Raw genomic sequence first — 18357 nt, forward strand, 5'->3', positions numbered from 1 at the left:
TCCCCACTCTACAGAGAGAGGTAAAGGGGCTGAATGGAGCTGGGGGACCAGAGCCAACGATGTGGGTGTCCTTCCAGGCCCTGTCCTCTGCAGAAACTCCAGGGCTCCAAGGACTTTTGAGATGGCAGAGAGTATGGAAAACTCACCCTGACTCTTGGTTTCCCTGTCCCCTCCCCCTATCACCCTTGAAGTGCTAAAGAAGTGAGAGACTAGATGGTGGGTCTGAAAAAGAATATAAGAGACACTCTGTCTACAGAAAGTATGGGTAGAGGTCTGGATGCCACACCTGGAAGACAGGCATTGCGGGGTGTCGTGTTCTTTTCTCACATCTGGATCATTGCCTACTTCATCACATCCCAGAAAACAGAAGAGCAGCGCCAGTCCTGTGCCACCATTAGGTGGCGGTAACACCAGGGCTGCATTCCACATACACCGGGCTTCGACCTCCCCAAGGGGCAGGTGCATACAACATGTGCGCAGACAGATCTGCCAGCCACATGGAGTTCCCCCTCCCAGCCCTCTGTGCTTCGAAGGCAAGTTGATTGAAGCCAGGCAGATGGGACTTAGAAAATGGTGATCGGGATAGAAGGGTGAGGATGTGCCCTGAGAGGCAGAGCCACTTGCTGAGTGGAGAGTGATTGAGTCTGAATCGCAGCTCGGGGGACTCTCCCGCTCTAGGTGTCTGGCCCACTCTCTGCTGGCCCCCCAGGGATTTAGCTCCTCCTATTGTGGGAACACGTCCCTAGCCAAGGCAGTCAAGATCTCCAGGAGAATATGAGATCACAGGGAAAAATAATGAGACATGAAATAAGATGGTAGAATTAAGACCCAACGTAATAGTAAAATAAATATAAATGGATTAAACTCACGAATCCAAGGACAGAGATTTTCAGATTAAATTTTAAAAAGAATATTTAACAGTATGCTGCCTACAGGAGACATAAAAGGATACAGAAATGTTTAATATTAATTCAGACAAAAGAGAATTTTAGAACATCAAAACGGACAAGCAGAATATTAGAATATTAAATTTTGGTAAGAGGAACAATATACCCAGAAGAACTAATGGCCAAGATAAATCTATAAATATTGTCTCAAATACATAAAGCAGCTACCAACAATACTAAAGAGAAAAATAAATAAATGAACAATTGTAATCAGAAATTTTTTATCCCCCTCTCCAGAAACTGACAGAGCATGAAAAAAAGCAAAGATAGATGTGAACTACACAATTAATACATGGTAGCTTATTTTTTGGAGCACACACATATATATCTATATCTATATTTAGATATAGATATATATACTATATATTTGCAAGAATCAACCATGTATTAAGCCACAAAAAGTGCCATAATTTCAGACTCAACAACATCGAGACCATAGTTTTTTTTTTTTTACCATAATGTAATAATAATTGGAATACAAAAGAATAACACTCTCCACCTGACGCTCATTTGCTAAAAGCTAAAAAAACTCACTGCAGATGACTCCTGGGTTAAAGAAAGAAACATGAAAAATTTAAAAATACTTAGGATAAAATTTGAACATTGAAAATTTTTAAAAATTGTGAAAGATAAAGAAATACTTAGAGCAAAACTTATAGTTCTAAACCATTTAACCAAAAACCAAAAAAAAAAAAAAAAAAAAAAAAGCCTAAAACAAGAGTGGGTTTTTTTAAAAAAGCAGAGGGAAAGCAATAATAAAGATAAGATTAAAAAACAATGAAACAGAGGACAAAAGAGGATGAACAAGAAGATTAAAAAAGTTCTAAACTTATTCTTTAAAAAGTTTGATGAAATACACCATTAATTCAGATTGGCTAGACAAAAGAATAAACGAAGAGAATGGGAATAAAACACCATGAAGAAGGAAATAAGTACAGACCGAATGAAGGTGAAAAATATCAACTGGCTGCACCAGAATCTGCGTGGGCTGAGGCAGGCGTCCCCACAGAGGGGTGGCCTGGCATGTGGTGTCAGAGCCTGAGAATGATGAGGGGGACATCTACACAGGGGAGGGGATGGCTGTGGGGATGAGAGATGGGTTACATGCAGAGAGATTGATTAATAGGTAAATAAATTACGGGCAAGGAAAGCCAGGTTTCTCACGGTAGAAAAGGGCTCTGTAAGTATGGAAATGGACAAAATAAATGGAACTCTGCTATTGGATTGAAATCGGTGGTTTTGTTCGGGACTCTTCATTTTCAATGTGAATATAGACAAGATACAGAAAAAGTCTTAAGATTTATCCATGAATGAAAGGATGGTTCAACAGTACTTACTATAAGGATTAAAGTAGAGAGTCATACATTCTCAATATTATTATTTAATTGTTTAATTGTTATACTTAGTTGTTATTTAATTGTTATTTAAAATAACAATTGTTATTTAAAACAATAGTGTTAAAACTCACAGAGTACCAGAAATAGAAAAGAAACAGAATAACTCAGTGAAATTATATAAGAAAAACAAAATAAATATCCGTGGTGGAGAGACTTTGAACCTGCTTTAAGACTGTGAAACCAGCAAACACATGCCTGCTGGCAGGACTGCAGTGGAAGCTTGCATGCTGGAGCTCCTGGCCACAGCACTGAGACAGGAAAGAGCAGGCTTAGAAGGGGATCTAATCCAGAGTTAAGCAAAGGTGCTAGCACAGGAGAACAAGTGTTCCTCTATGTCAGCACTAACCAGCTGGAAAATATGATAGAGAATAGACGATAATAGAAAATATTTACAATAGTAACATAGTTATAAACTATTTAGAAATTAAACTAACAAAGAATGTGTAAGAATTTTATTGTTATTAAAACTCTATTTCAGGACACAAAGAACACCTGAATAAATGGTGTTATGCTATGATCATCATATGGGATTACTAAACCTCATAAAAACGTCAATTTTCATGAAAATAATGTATAAATTCATACGGTTTCAATCAAAATTCCATCAAGACCTTTCATATGACTTAACAAAACTATTCTAAAATTTACACACAAAAATAAAAAGCTTGTCCACAAATAACAAAGTCAACTTTGAAAAAAAAAATAGAGTGAAGTTGGCGGGGGATTGGGGATGAGTTGCTCATTCCACTAAATATTGAAACATACTACGAAGCCATAGTAAGAACAGTGAAGTAATGTGAGAATGGACAAATAGGCTGACTCCATAGGTTGACTACGCAAAAACAGACCCATGTTTACATGAAACTGGACATATGATACGGGTGACACCACAAGTAAATGAAGAAAGGGAGTTTGTTTAGTAGACAGTGATGGAAAACTGCCTGCTTAGGGAGATAAAGTTAGATTCCTACCTTATATCAAATATATGGTGAACTCTAGATAGATTAAAGGTCTAAAGGTAATACATAAAACCATAAATCTAAAAGAAGAAAATAAGGGAGACTATCTACATGATTTTGGAATGAGAAGGGCTTCTAAAATTTAAATAAGACCACCCATAGGACATGAGAAAAAAAAAAAATTTGACCATGTCACAGTTAAGGATTTCTGTTCAACAAAGCATACCACAGACAAAGTTGAGAGAGTTGAATAAATGGGGAACCTTGCAGCACATCACATTGACCAAGGGGACTAAAATGGAAAAGATTGCCATCCCAACAGGAAAAATAGAGAAGTGTGAATTTGAACAGATATAAACAATAAGACATAGATTTATACTGTCATATTGACTGAAAATGAACAAATAATATATAGTATAGGAAAGGATGTGGAGAAATTGGAATACTCAGCCGTTATTGGAGGTGGAGAGCTGTCTAAAGTGCTCCCGTCCTTCTGGAGAACAATACAAAAATAGTGAAATTAAATGTGCCAGCATCCTATAAGCCAGCATTCCTTCTGATGGATACTAGTCCAGGGGAACTCTCCAGCAGGACTAGGAGATGAGTATGAGCATGTCCACCACAGCACTGCTGGTTGTATCAGGTGGTCGGAGGTAACATTAAGGGAATGGAAAGGTGAAATGGAATCCCAAGCGGCTGTTGGAAGCAATAAACACACACAGCAATATAGATCTTAAAAACATAGTGTTAAGTGGGAGTGGGGGGGTGAGGGTGGGAAAAAATGAGATTTATAACATAATCACTTCTATGTAAATTAAGACATACTCGCAAAATAATGTTTTGCAAAGATATATACATATTTCGTTTATATATCAAACATATTAGAGTGGGTGCCTAGTGAAGGAAGGAGATGCGAGTGGAGGTTAGGTATGAAGGAGAAAATATTACAAAACTAGAAGCTGAGAGGCATCACAGCATATAACCACAGTTAGAGCAGGTCTGAGTCCCAGCTCTGTCCCTTACTAGCTGTTATCTTGGGCAAGTAACTTAACTTCTCTTTTTAAGCTTCCTCATTCATAAAAAGGGTCTGGTAGCTAATCTCCAAAGACGATTCTGCCTCTTCCAGTATGTGCGAGCAGCTCCTCCCATCAAGAGGTGGGGCTTGTGACTGCCTTGGCCAACAGAATTTGAGGAAGTCAAGTTAGGGATTTCCAAGCCTCAGCATTAAGCAGGACAGAAGCCTCTTCCCTCTTAGAGCCATGAGGGAGGATGGGATGCCACGTGGAGAGAGAGGGCACAGGAGGAACACACCTGGGCCCTTGCCAATCCATGGAACAGTGAGATGCAATAAAATACTTGTTTTAGACGACTAAATTTGGGGGGGTTTTGTTAGGCCATAATAGATGAAGTCATTGGGAGGTTAAACAGGTAATTTTAGAAGTGCCGAATAGTGCATGGCTCACAGGAATTGTCTGGCACTATGTACGTATTTGTGGAATAAAACAGAACAGGGCCTGTATACGTTGATGGTGATAGAAACTGTGTCATGGGCTAAAATGTATGATTAACCCAATTCTTTGCATCTGGTGTCCACAAATAAGATAATAATAAAACCTCTGACAGAGTCCATATATTCATTTCCTTGGTAGAGTAGCTATGACTCTCATAGGTGAAAAGTGTGTTCAAAAAGGAGAGTTTCCCAAACAAAGCAGCCGATCTGCCGTTGTCCTTTTGCCCAGAATTCAGAGCCTCCAAGAAGGCACTAGAGGTATGAGCCCAGCGACTCATGAGCCCCTCGTTTCTGGGAACACAGACAACCGATGGACTATATTTGTTTCCCTCTGTAGCGCTAGATCCAGATCCAGCCAAAGTTTTAAATCTGTGGTGAATTCCCAATTAGCCATAAGCTCCAATATTAGGAAAAGCAAGGACAATTGAAATCTACACATGATTCAAAGATCTCAACCCAGTCAGTAATTTCAGCCTCCGGAAGGGTCTCTTAGAATTCTTTTTCCTCCTAAGCACAGTGTACTCAATAAATATCAGTTGACTATTTAAAATTGATCCCTCTTCTTTTTGAAAAGGATTCAAGACTATTTGGTTATGCTCCTTCACATCATTTGTCAGAGCTGTTTGTCAAAACCCGAGCTGAGGCAAATAACCCAGACGTTAGCAATAGCGAGTGGAAGGAAGGGCAGGGAAGGGCCGTCATTCGTTCATGAACTACTGGGAACTGAGCTTTACACATCTTACGGGGACTGTCTGACACAGGTATTAGTCTCATTTTACAGAGGCAAAGAACTGAAGCTTAGAAGGGGTGGGGGTCACTTCTGTGCAATCGCAGCTAGGACACTGCAGAGCCAGGCCCAAACTCAGGTGGTCTGAGTCACTGCTGGTTCTCTCCCACTCGATCGCACTGCGAAGCAGAGCCATGATCACCCTGGAAGAATTAAACGGCAAGGGAAAGGCAGGACGTCCCAAAGCTAACTCCTAGACACAGAGACTTTTCTAAAGCCCAAATGGTGGATTGTAGAACATACTAGCCCGTGTGTTTCTGCAGAAGCGACACATTTTGGGGAGGGTCTGCAGCTGCCCAGGCATCACCGCCAGGAGTGCTGGGTCCTCAACTCCAACCACCACAGCCCCCGCCTCATGTGGGTAGCCTGCTTAGATCCTCCGTGTGCTTGGCTGGGGGTGAGGGGTGGGCTGGTCTCTAGCCAGGTCCATCCTGGTCCCAACCGCTCGTCCTAAAATAATCCTGAACCCTGTGCCCACTTGCTGGCCTACCTCCCATCCCACAGAAGGCTTCAGAGTCATAACCTACATTTCTCACCCAGCACTAGGGCTACAAGCTGTGTGGCTGATCTTCAGGTAGCTTCTGGGGACATTCTGGATTAAATTGAAAAGGAAGCACGTGTTGATTTCCCTTCCTAGGTATCTTTCCTCCCCAGTTTCTTTCAGCCTTGGGACACTCTCCGATAAGGGGAGGCTAAAGACAAAGTTTTCATGCGCGCCATGGCTCACCGGAGGCTGTGTGGAGCGTCGGGAAAGGCCAAGACAGACGGACCTGGGAAAGACAGAGGCCAGTGCCTAGAGGGGAACAAAGAGGCCTGAGCATGCGATGGACCCTTCAGCGGGCTGCTGGCTGAAGCGCGGGAAGCCAGGCTGCTGTCTCACTTTCATCTTCTCCTTTGGCTCCTCCATGGCCCCAGATGAGTTACTTTCACTGAAAATAAAATGACTGTGTCTGCGACTGTGACAATCCAGGGCGCTTGGGGCATGGGGAGGGGGGACCAGGACACGAAAGACAAATACGAGTACCTTCCAAGTCATGCCATTTATTTTTCCTTAACTGGATTTTACAGCTCGTCTGAGCTTCTGAAGCTCAGTTCTCCGAGGAATTGTGGAATTAGTGTGAACGCTCGTGTTCTCTGTCCCCAGACAAGAACATGCAGGAACACACACGCGCACACACACGGGCCACACAAGAGCACACTGGGCTTGTTTTGGTTGTTAGTTTCTCCCTCTGGTTTCCCCGTGACACACATTTGTCTCTACTTAATATTCTCAAGAAAAATGTTCAAGACAGGATACGGCAAGGAGCTCGGGTGAGAGGACTGTGTAAGAAGCTGGTGGAAGGGAAGCCGCAAACCACCGAGATCTTTTACCTGCCCCTCCTCATTCCCTTCCTTGTTTCATTCTTGCTCCTCCAAAAAGAAAGAAGCAGAGAACAAGGCTAGCAGGGCTGCTGGTAACCCATGGGGCACCTTTGTGCCAGTGAGCATCTTCCAGGCAGATGTAGCATGGCGTGGTGACAGATGCAGAGCCTGGACCGTAGCCCACACCTGCCCCCTGCCCTCTTGGCTGGTGCCTTGTGCACCTGCTAGTCCCTAGACTCTCCCACTTAGAACGGCCTCAGGGATAAAGGGCCAAGAGGGGATGAACGGTCCTCCAAGAACTTTCAAAAAATCCCGGATGGGCTGTAGTGCTGATGGAGATCTGAGTCTCTCACAAGGAAGTCCCAAGCTGGTGGCCAGGGAAGGGAGGCACTGATGCGACCCTGTCTACCAGGAGCGCCCCCGTGCACCACCCCACACGCCACCTACTCCTCGCATTTGGACTGTTTCATTTCCCAGGGTGGGGATGCAAATACAGGGGGAAGGAGGCGTGGCACGGGCGTGGTACTGACGCGCCAACCTGCCCAGCGCAGGAGCCCCAGCAGCTGCCGAGGACCCGCCCGCTTTTGATATTTCGCATCATTATATCTCATCTTTTGAACCAAGACAGCAGGAATTCTCTGCAGCCAGCCTCAACGGGAAATGATCCTGGGAATCTATCGTTTCCTTAATTCATGCAAGAAGCAGGGAGGAGAAAGGGTACGATCCTCTCATGAGCGTTTGTACCATTCAGTTGAGCGTTGTCACTGGTTCACCTGACAGCTCAGAGACCGAGACTCGGTGGGCCTCATTTATCAACTATATTACAGGGCTGCAGTTCACCAGCTACCAAGTTGGACCCTTGGCTCTGGAAATTTAATGTGTGACAGCTGCGCACAGCCAGTGGCGTCCAGCATTTTAAAAAGGTCAATTAAGAAACGGCTGATGGTGGTGCAGCAAATGACAGCCCAGAAGGGTGAGCAGGGCTGAGTAAACAAAAGGGCTGAGACGTATATTACTGGAATTGTAGTGTCGAAGTGAAGCGTGGTGGGGAGAAAATCTATTGTCACAAGCCATAAAGCACATCTGAGTTTTGCAGCGGAGAGCAGTACAGCTGTTTCCCTCCCAGGCAGCCGGGGAGCAGTCTGAGAATGGAGGGCTCCACAGACAAAGGCGACACCTGCATCAGCTTGATCAATCTGCAGATAAAAATCGTTACCCTCCTCGTTGCCTGTTCCTTTTGCACTTTCTGCTCTCCCATTTGGGAAGCATAAGGCAGACGCTGGAGTGATAATCGGAATGTGGGTCATGTTCTAGAAATTCATATTTTAAGCATTTCTCAAAGCTGGGCTCCGCCTTCTCCCCCGGGTGTGTGGGTGGGCGGACAGCGGGAGCCCGAGCCCCTCCCCACCCAAGCGTTTCCTCAGACGACACATCTGCTCTCTGGCTTCTTCAGTGGACATACAAATGCAGGGTACACTTTATACCATTTACACTGAAATAGATGAAAGAGGGAAGTGAAGCCCTTAGAAAAAGCCTGCTTCAGCCAGCGAAAGAATTGGCTCATTGTTGGGGGAAGGCACTGTGTGGGGCTCTGTGTTTTGAAACTCAGACAAAGGGGCCTTCGAGTGCTAGGACAGGCTTTTTACCACATCTACCTGTCAAGCTAGAAATTCGGAAGAGCAATGGGAATGCTGATTGATATGCAAAACAGGTCTAGGGTTCCTAGAAATGTCTGATGATCCTCCAAGTCGTTGTGAATGCAGAATTAAGACATGTACTAAATGAGATGGGAGTAAGGATACCAACCTTTTTCCTTTTAAAATCTACTTTGGGAAACTTGAAAGGTTTTACGATTTAAAAAAAGAGTATTGCAATCAGTGGGGTTTGTCTTTCACACACTGGATATTTATTATTAGAAAATAGCGTCTATGGGCTGTCAGTACCAAACAAGTTGGAAGGAGCGTGCTTCTCACCATATATTTTTTTCTCCTTAATGAAATTTAAATAAACAGCTCACTGTGAGGAGAGTTGCCACACCTTTTTACCTTTAAAATCTGAATAAGTAAATGAAGTTTAGTACAAAACATCCTTCAAATATGCCTTGTTCTGCAGCTGTTATGCTGTCCCCTTGAGTAAGGGACATGAAAAAGATGAAAAAGACCACTCAAGCTATCAAATGACCCCAAAGAATCTACAGTAGAAACCGGAAACAAATAACCTAATCTGAACAAAACCCATCCAAACCAAGAAACCAGTTTTAACATTGGCTTTTTGATTTCGATTATCATCTAAGTTTAATATATATATATATTTGAAATAGTAATAAAAAAGGAAGAATTGAATCGCATCCTTGGCAGGACAACCTTCCTCATATGTTAAAGAGGTGTTCAGAAAATTCCATACAGTATCTGCTAAATAAACATAGTTTGGCAGCTTAGCAAATATCATATGATTGCAGCATCCATGATTTGAAGTTAAACAGCATTTGCTTTCTTCTGGCAGAGCCGGTCGCTCGGGGAGATGTGTTAGCACAGCTCCAGATGTCCTTAGACCCATGGGCTTGAGGAAGGGTTGGGGTGGCTCAGTGCATGGCCGCAGTGCAGAAACTTCCAAACCCAAACAGCGGATCAACCAACTGACCACACAGACATCAAACGATTGTCTCTTTTGAGTTCCTCTTGACAGAATGGAGGCCTAGCAAGGACTGCTGGGTAGAAGGTACGTTGACAGACTTTGGAATGAGGAGAATCACTCTTTGATTGGTCCGACGCCATTCGTTGTACAATCGACAGTGGTACCTAAATGACACCTGTGGTTAGGAGAGGACAAACAAGAGAAGGTTTCAGGTGAGCAGAAGCTGATAATCAATCCAAGAAACAAACATGTCATTGAAAACGGCTCCAAACAGCTGGCAGCAGTACAGCGGGGCAAGAACCCTGAGCAAAACTGCTCTAGCAAGGAGCTGAGCGTTGGGAGACTGGGCACCAAGCAAAGAGCGTCCATGTGCGAACAATGGGTAGGGCTCCCGGGGAGGCTTCCTCGGTTCTTCCTCTATGAGGTAAAACAGGATCTCAGTAGGAAAGGAGGTTGCTTCTGAGTTTGGATTTGTTTTGGGGGTAGTGGTCTTTAGGTCCCAAATCATCAGTGATGAAAAAGGTTGACTGGATGCAGTGGGCAAAGTGGGTACAGTCCCTCGCCTAGCCGTGGGACTGGGCAATGTGCCCTTCTGGTCCTCAGGTTTCTCTCTGTTAAATGAGAGGGATGCTTGGGCTTCCTGTACCCTTCTGCAGGTTGGACACTGCACAACTGAAAAAACCCCATTCACACTATGATAGGGCACCCTTCACGCTGTGCCGTGGATGACCTGCACAACTGCACTGGGTGCCCCTGATGGGTGATTCCCAATTGTCTCCAGCTCCAGCCTTCTATGGCTCCCAGAGGGGAAGCCCTGGCATGGGCACCAACTCTCTTGGTCAATTCTTCTTGAGCCACAGTGCCTACCTCAGCATGGCATCACGTGCCCTGTACATCAGGGTACCTGTTCCTCTGTCCCTTCGCACTACAGCATCTTGAGGACAGGGCTAGTGTTGTATTCATCTCTGCATGTCCTGCACCTATCACAGTGTCTGGAACTGGGAAGTTGCTCAGTAGAGTTTGCTGAGTGTATGGATGAGTGAAGAAATAGCCCATGTTTTCTAATTGTAACAATGCTTTGGACTTAAGCCTCTCTTATATGATACATGACGATATGAGCTAATTGTGACACTCATGGCTAATTGTGACACAACCGTGCCCCCCAAATTCTTGCTCCTCAAGTAAATATACTAGAATTGAGAGGCTTATGTGTATGGTTTGTTTTGGAGAAGGCTGGCATAAAGCACTGATGGACTGCCCAGGAAATTCAGTTTCATCTGTACTTTTGAAGATGTACAAATTGCCTTTAAAAATGGGAACAGGATCCAATTTGACTGCATCTGGATGACCAGGTAAGTGCTGGGAAGGAAGCTGCCAAATTATCTATGGGCTTAGGGTAACAAATTATCCAGGTATGAGCTATCAACCACCTGGGGTGGGGTGGATTGTGTTGACTCCAGTATAGGTCCATGGTGGTCAGAGAGTGGGCTGACGCAATGATTTGACTCAGCATTTCTAGAAGTAGGGGAGAGTGCAGGCCCTTGATCAGAAAGGGCCTGTTAGTCTTCATGGCAGAATCATGAAATTCAAGGCCATTCGCTCAAAGTTCTTAGGCTCAGAAGCAAATGCCACAGGCCGAGAGCCAGAGAGATTTGGGTATGGAAATATAAGCTTCTAAACTCACGCAGATGTGCTTTTCTCCAAAAGGCCCTGAACACGCCAAAGCAGATCACAGTTTTTTCTTTTCTTTTTTTAAGCTTGATTCTCTTCTATCTACTCTGTCCCGGGGCTGCTTGGTGCTACTCACGAATGTAAGAGGCAGGTTGGAAAGCCTGCTGTTCAGGGCCAAGGGCAGGGAAGAGGTAGAACATAGACAAGTACTAATGAAGAGCTTTGCCAGTACGAGATGTCTGGAATCTGGAAATATTACAGGAAAGCTGGATTTCAAATCAAGAGTCCCTTCATTCATAATGTTAAAGATCTGTGTATGGTTGGTATTAGAAACAGAGAAGTAGCTGTGGGTACAGGTGGGCAGGGGAGGGAGAAGGCCTTGGGTGCTGGGGCCAAGCACACTGGGCTTGAATCTCTATCTTCCACTTAGTGGCTCTGTGACTTTGGGAGGGTCGTTTGCTGTTTCCAGGTTCCAGTCTCCTAGTTTGTAAAATGTGAATAAAAAGTGCATCAAAAGCATTTAGCATAGTGCCTCACATACAGGTTAGTGTTCTTGGCCGGTAATTTTTGACGTGTTAAATATGGAAAAGATGATAACTTTGTGACATTCCTTCTTCAACAGAGGAAACTGGGGTGGCGGTGGGAAGAGGTTGGCCTCTTTCGTTCAATGCCTTGCTTAGAATTTTAGGCTCAGCCCAGACCTAAGGAATCAGAGCTGCATTCTAACAGGGGCTCCAGGTGACTGGCATTCCAGCCTGAGGGCACCGCTTCAAGGAAGCCAGAGAGTCAAAGACTTAGTTGGCCTCCTGGTTTCTTGGCAGGAAATGCAAAAATCAGCCCACTTGTTCAGACAAACAAATGAGACCTTATTATGCATTAATCTATATTAATTGCTGTTAATAACCACAGTCCACAGGCAAATCCAATCAATAGGAAAAGAGCATCAGATGAAGATGACTCCGTATCAGGGAAAATAGAGGAAGTTGGGCTCAGTACAGAAGTGGCCACAGTGTGCAGATGCCTGGGGTCAATGCTGGCTCCCTTCTCTAAAAGCTGTAAATCACTCCCTCTCTGCAGTGGAAGAGAACAGGAAAAAGGGAGGTTTGATTTAGAGGAATAAAGAGGCACTGAGGGAAAAAGAAACATAAACGAAAAAGAAGCTATGGCTACTTCGTTTAGATATTTCTGAAATTTCCGAGGTTTTTAGGAGAGAGGAGGAAGAAAGAGCACAGGGCCACTATTCTCATAGAGATACCCCTCATGGGGTGGGTTTCTTGAAGAGCACTCATTTCTTTATCCAAAGTCTATTTATTCACCTCCTGTCTCAGATGGGCAAGGCCTGTAGGAAAAGTGTGGTCCCATGGGTGGCTCAAGGCGAGGAATCCACCTCTCCCTGTCAGGTAGGTGACAGGCTGTGGGACCGAAGGTGTGCTGCAAATTCTCAGCAGGCTTTGGGAAATCTCCTCATTCCATATTTCTATTCTGCTGTTTCTCTCTGGAGGTTATGGTGGGACCGAAGCACTCGCATGGGGCCAGGGCTCTGTAAGTGGCCCTCCCAGAAATGAGCCCAGCTCTCTGATCCCTGACTGCTCCGTGAAAGAGAAGAGGGCTGTGCGGGATTACGTCAGCCTGGGAGAAACACCTGGCACAGGATCGCAGCGAGCACCACTGGGCTGCCTCGGGCTGTTGGGGGCTTGTCTAAACCAGTCTCGCAGTGAGCCTTGTGGGACGGTATTCTATTGGAGACTTTCTCCTTTTATAATGAGAATTTAAATGATTAACCCATGGGACTGGAAGTCAGCCAGAGGATTCTGGTCGTTCACTCATCTCGCTCTGACTGAACCATAGCTTCTGTGCTGGGCACCGGCTGCATCCGTGCCCCAGTGACTAGAAGGACTTCCTGCAGTTGCTGCCTGTGGCGCCTCCATGTGTGCACTGCTAAACTGGGACCAATATGAATTCCACAGGGGACAGTGTCTAAGCGCTTGATATGGACTCAGTTCTCATCTCTCTCTTAGTGTCTGTCCATGGACTTCAAACGGAGTCCATGAGCTCTCATCGTGGAGCCGGCTGAGGCCTTGGCCGCCTGGGTCCCAGATGCTCGTGTTTCCACACAGCAGGTTCCAGAATGTAGACCGCGCCCAGCGTGTATCAAGATCGGGGCCCTTGCGGCCAGGTGAGCGGGCGAGGAACAACAAAGGCACTTTCGGTCGGGCAGCGTGGATGCGTGACCCTGTTCGCAGCGCCTGGCGAGGCCCTTCCAGGAAGGCTCCTCTGAAGAGTCGGGCTAGACTGACACTGTGTTTGTTTATCTAAGACATTTTCACAGCATATTCTCCTTAAGCTTGACAGCTTGTTTACTGTGGGTTTCTGCTGGAGGGCAGTTTCCAAGTCCTGTCAGCTTCTGAATTACCGCTCTTGCCAGAGCGGCTCAGTACGGCATTTATCTGGGAAGGAGTTAGTCTAGATGCAGTGCCCTATTCTGCATGGTTTTCATACCAGTCAAAGGGCAGAAATGCCTCTCTTTCTCTCCAACTGCTTTGCATTGTATAGAAGTCTGCGTGGGGAGGAGGGGGCAGGAGTTGGGGGAGCAGGGAAACCACAGGAAGAAAACCAGGGTGCCTATCGCCAGGTACTCTGATATATGTTCCCATGTTATCCCACCTAATCCTCGCAATAGCCCATTGACCCAGGGGTCATCGATCATTTCCTCCATTTTTTGCATAAGGGGAAGGATGATCAGAGAGAGTAAGTATCCTGTTAAAGCTACGCAGCTATTAGGATGCTAAATCTTGAGTTTAGACACAGGGCCTTTGGATTCTAAATGAATGCACTTTTTACTGTGCAGCATTGCCTCTTGGAAATATTTCTGGAACGAAGTATATTATCACTCTCCTGAAAGAGCCAACCCCAGGTACCTTTCCTACCCAAACCTTCCTTTCACCTAAAATGATAGATAGAACAGGGTCATATCCATTTTTCTCTAGGTAATTTCTTTTTTTCTTTTCTTTCTTTGTTCCTTCTGTCACTCCCTGCTTTTTCCTTTCTTGTTAGGTAAGTGCATGCTTTATAAAAGGCCTTCAATTGGTCTGAAAGCCCAGCATTCAGATCTACATCTTCACCTTAGGAACTCTTCTGAGAAAAACCACACATAAGTATACCTCCAAACATGGTAAAAAGTTATTTTCCAAAGTGCTTTGCCCTGTATTCTTTCATTTACACGTGACAACACCAGGGGAAGTCGGCAGGACGGATATTACTACCATTCCCACTTTACGGATGGGAGCACCGAGGCTCAGAGCAGTGAAATGACTTTAGATGGTGCTAGTTAGGCTATTTAACTTCTTATTTTAAACTCTCTCTCTGTCGCAATGACCTTGTGACTTCTGAATCACTGCTTGATTCACAATGAATCAGGATACACTTTGGAATAATAGACTTTTAAAGGAGGCAATAATAGTTTTGTTTGGGGGCTTCAATAGGCTGAGAACAGAACACCTAGTTTAACCAGAGGACTCAGAGGAAGTCAGAAGCATCAGAATACTCCCTGTTTACAAAGGCAGTCAGATGCCTCTTACTGAGATTGAAATGTGTCCCCCACTTACTGTCTGAGCGCCCTCACCTGAGGGGAGGTATAAGGGGGAAATGAACAGGGGGCAGTGGTCAGCGTGCTAAGAATGGCCGCTGGTGGGCCAGGGCTTGGGAGGAAGTGTGAGCCATGGAGGCTTCTACAGACTGACACTGTGCCATGGGATATGGGAATGGTACCCTTCAGACAGGAAATACGTATTGAATAACAATGGAACGTGCTCAGATTAGAAATGAGCAGGCACGGAAGAGTAATGCCAGGAAGCAGGGGGCTCAGTTTCTGAAAATATTCTAGGTAGTGACGTTCTTCCCTGAAAGTCCCAGAGGGAAGCATAAAGAGAGATCAAATGCTGCGCTTTGTGGGAGATGCCAACTGGCCCCTGAGCAGTCAAGTTACTTCATGAGTTAAAAAAATGAAAAAAACAGAGATGTTTAAAAATTCTTCCTCATATACAGTGAGAACACTTATTGGGAAATGGTTTTCCTTTGGTGGCGGCTTCTCAGCTAGATAAATTAAGTGTTTTTATGGGCAGTACAGTCAATATCCCGACACACAGAATAATCATCAGGCAAAGTGCAGCTCCACACCCAGTAAAGACTTAGGCTGTGTCAGGTGTAAGAAGAAAATAACCAGCAGGAGGATTGACGGTCTGTGCAGGCAGCGACAGCAGCAGTGGCCAAGTGCATCATTCATAATCCACCACGATCCCAGCAAAAGTGAGGAACATAAACAAAAGGAAGAAAACGCCATGCCTCATGACAGATGGAGCCTAGACTACCAGGGGAGGGAAATGGCGAGGGCGTGTGTCTTTGACTGATGTGCTCTGAGAAGGGGCTTTTTCTTTACTTGACCTGCAATTCTCTCTCTCTCTCTCTCTCTCTCTCTGTCTCTCTCTCTCTCTCTCTCTCTCTCTCTCTCACACACACACACACACACACACGAGTAATAAACCAAATCACATACTCTCACCAGCATTCGAAGGTCTCTCTTCTACCGAGAATGTGAGACATGCTACAGACAAGACAGAAGGCTGTGCCAGCTGTGGGGCTGCCAGCTCCAGCTGGCCTGAAGCCTGGGGCCATGGGCCATACTTACTAGTGTCCAAAAGAGGTAAATGGTGAAGAGTGCGACAGTGAGTGCAATCAGTCCGACTGCTTCGAGCCGACTACTAAAGTGCAGGTGATCCACGGCGCCCCGCAGGCAGAGCCAGCCCGAGATGGTGGCCAGTGGGGTTATGAACAAGAAGCACACCATGTCTCCAAACAGAGTCCGCTTCTCATGCTGAGGGCCTGGGTTTCTGAGCCACTGCCAGGGAGAGGGAGAGAGAGAAAGACAAGGACAAGGTTAAACGTCTGTGCGGAGTGGAGACACACTATTCTGAAGTTGTCTGTCTCCAGGATCTGGAAAAAGGTACTTTCGACCTGTTCTGAGATCGCAAGGAGCATTCAGGGATTATTCCTGCGCCCCTACACCCTGAATAATAGTGATTATGATAATAATATGACACTAATGATTATGATAATGATGATGATGATGATGATGATGATGATGATGATAATGTGTTCTTGCTGCAAATGGGCTGCTGTTTTTGAAAATAGTTCAACGGTTATTATTATGAATCACAATGACTCTCTGTGGATGGTGGAGAGGATGTTATTTTTGGAAGATAGCAGCTGAGGTGCAAGAAGTTCCATCACGTGGCCAAAGCCTTCCGGTGTCTTCACCCTGGGAATGTGTGGAGGAAAGGGTTAACTTGTCAGGCCTGGGTTCCTCAATCCCTGCCTATTTCCGAGAAAGACCTGTTTTCAAGACAGGTTCCCAAAGGGTGATGCTGAATCCTTATAATATTCTGCTTGACAAGAATGTTTTGTGTGCCGGAGGCACTGGGCCACAGGGTACCAGTGTAATCAGTTTATGCCAAGGATGTTATTTATGCTCAACACCTATTTTTGCCCTGGGGGCTGGAGTCTGAGTGGCTGAGGTTAGTCATGCAGGCACTGCATGCCTTTGCGACTGACCCCAATAAATACCAGGACACCAAGGCTCAGGTGAGCTTCCCTGGTTGACAATGCTTTTATGTGTTGTCACAATTTTTTTGCCGGAAAAATTAAGTACACCTGTGCGACATTGCTGGGAGGGGACACCTGGGAGTGTGTGCCTAGTTTCTTCTAGACTTTGCCCCACGCACCTTTCCCTTCTGCTGATTTTAATTGGTATCCTTTTGCTGCAACAAACTGTAATCGCGTGTATAAGAGGTTTTCTGAGCCCTGTAAGTCTTCCTAGTGAATCACTGAGCCTCGGGGTCCACCGCACATCAGTGAGGCTCACCTGACTCCATGAACTCAGTAATGCCCCTCCCATATGTTTTGGGACCCTGAACCTCCTATTTAGGACCATCTCTCACATCTTAATTGTGCTACCACCTTGACTGACCCAACCCCCCAAAAATTGGAGAAAACTTTGTCCTTGTTTAAAGACTAGAGCTGAGGTGTTGTCCTTGCATTTGGGGAATCGCTGAATGACTGCTGAAATGTTTTCCGTGATCCATTCTAGGAAAAGTCATGCTTACATATTGGTGTTCGTACGTACTGGTAATGAGGCCTGGTGGCTTCAGATTAGCATTGAAACATGTCTGCATATAATCTGGCATTCCCATCTCTCTTCCCATGTAGTAATGACAGAGGCCAAGGAGTCCAGAGAAGGAGTGGGGCCAAACACAGATGACAGGGTGGGGGTGGGGAGAGACCCTGGCTGCCTCTGTCTTCCATCTCATCCTACCAACAAACGAGAAGGCCTAGTAGTGCTGTGGGCTGGCCCCCAAATGGGAGCACTATGGGCTGCTGAGAAGACACCCCAATTCTCACAAAACTATTGGTACGAGGGAAAGGACCATGAGACAAGAGAGAGAAGAGCTGCGGAGAGGGCAAGCAAGCTGAGGAAAGAGCAATGTAAGGACCAGCGAAAGACTCCAGGAGTGAGCAGAAGAGGCAGGAGGCAAAAGGCACTGAAGAAAATTTTCTGAGAGGTGCCCTTCCTCGAATGTTGCCCAAAGCAAATATTAAAGAACCTGGAATGCCCAACATAGCACTTTCCAGTGACAACTTACCTTAAAAATGGGCTGAGACACTGAAAGAAGTGAACCTCAGCTCAAAAATGGACCTGAATAAGTATTTAAAAATAGATAATGGGGAGTTGACTCGTCTGTGAATATAAATACAGCATTATTTAATATAAATTTAATATAAATACCAAAATGACCAAGTGCAAACAACATTAACCCTGCCACATGTCATCATGCTATCTCAGACATCCCATCAGTTTCAAAGCAATTCAAAGAATTCTTATTAACATTTTCTTGCCTAAATACTAGGAATATCACTATGAAGTGGAGAGTAGACACCCGGCATTGTTATCTCAATTTTACAGAAGCTCAGCAATGTTAACTGATTGCTTTAGGCGATTCAGAGGTCAAATTGAGAAGAGGACCAGGATCTCTCCACT

General features: G+C 45.2%; 1 protein-coding gene across 1 annotated transcript in view; it reads right to left on the reverse strand.

Annotated features, from left to right (window-relative positions):
• Positions 1-8845: 8845 nt before the first annotated feature.
• The window catches only part of MARCHF3 (membrane associated ring-CH-type finger 3), a 133412-nt gene continuing 123900 nt past the window's right edge, over positions 8846-18357 (reverse strand). Inside the window, exons 4-5 of the mRNA XM_039848594.1 lie at positions 15952-16161; positions 8846-9771 (exon numbers count right to left, since the gene is read on the reverse strand). Coding sequence (XP_039704528.1) covers positions 9613-9771; positions 15952-16161 — 369 coding nt within the window. The 3' untranslated portion in view covers positions 8846-9612. The remainder of the gene's footprint in view (positions 9772-15951; positions 16162-18357) is intronic.

This window comes from Pteropus medius, unplaced genomic scaffold, assembly GCF_902729225.1.
Source record: "Pteropus medius unplaced genomic scaffold, Ma_sr-lr_union100, whole genome shotgun sequence".
In the NCBI taxonomy this organism is placed as follows: domain Eukaryota; kingdom Metazoa; phylum Chordata; class Mammalia; order Chiroptera; family Pteropodidae; genus Pteropus; species Pteropus medius.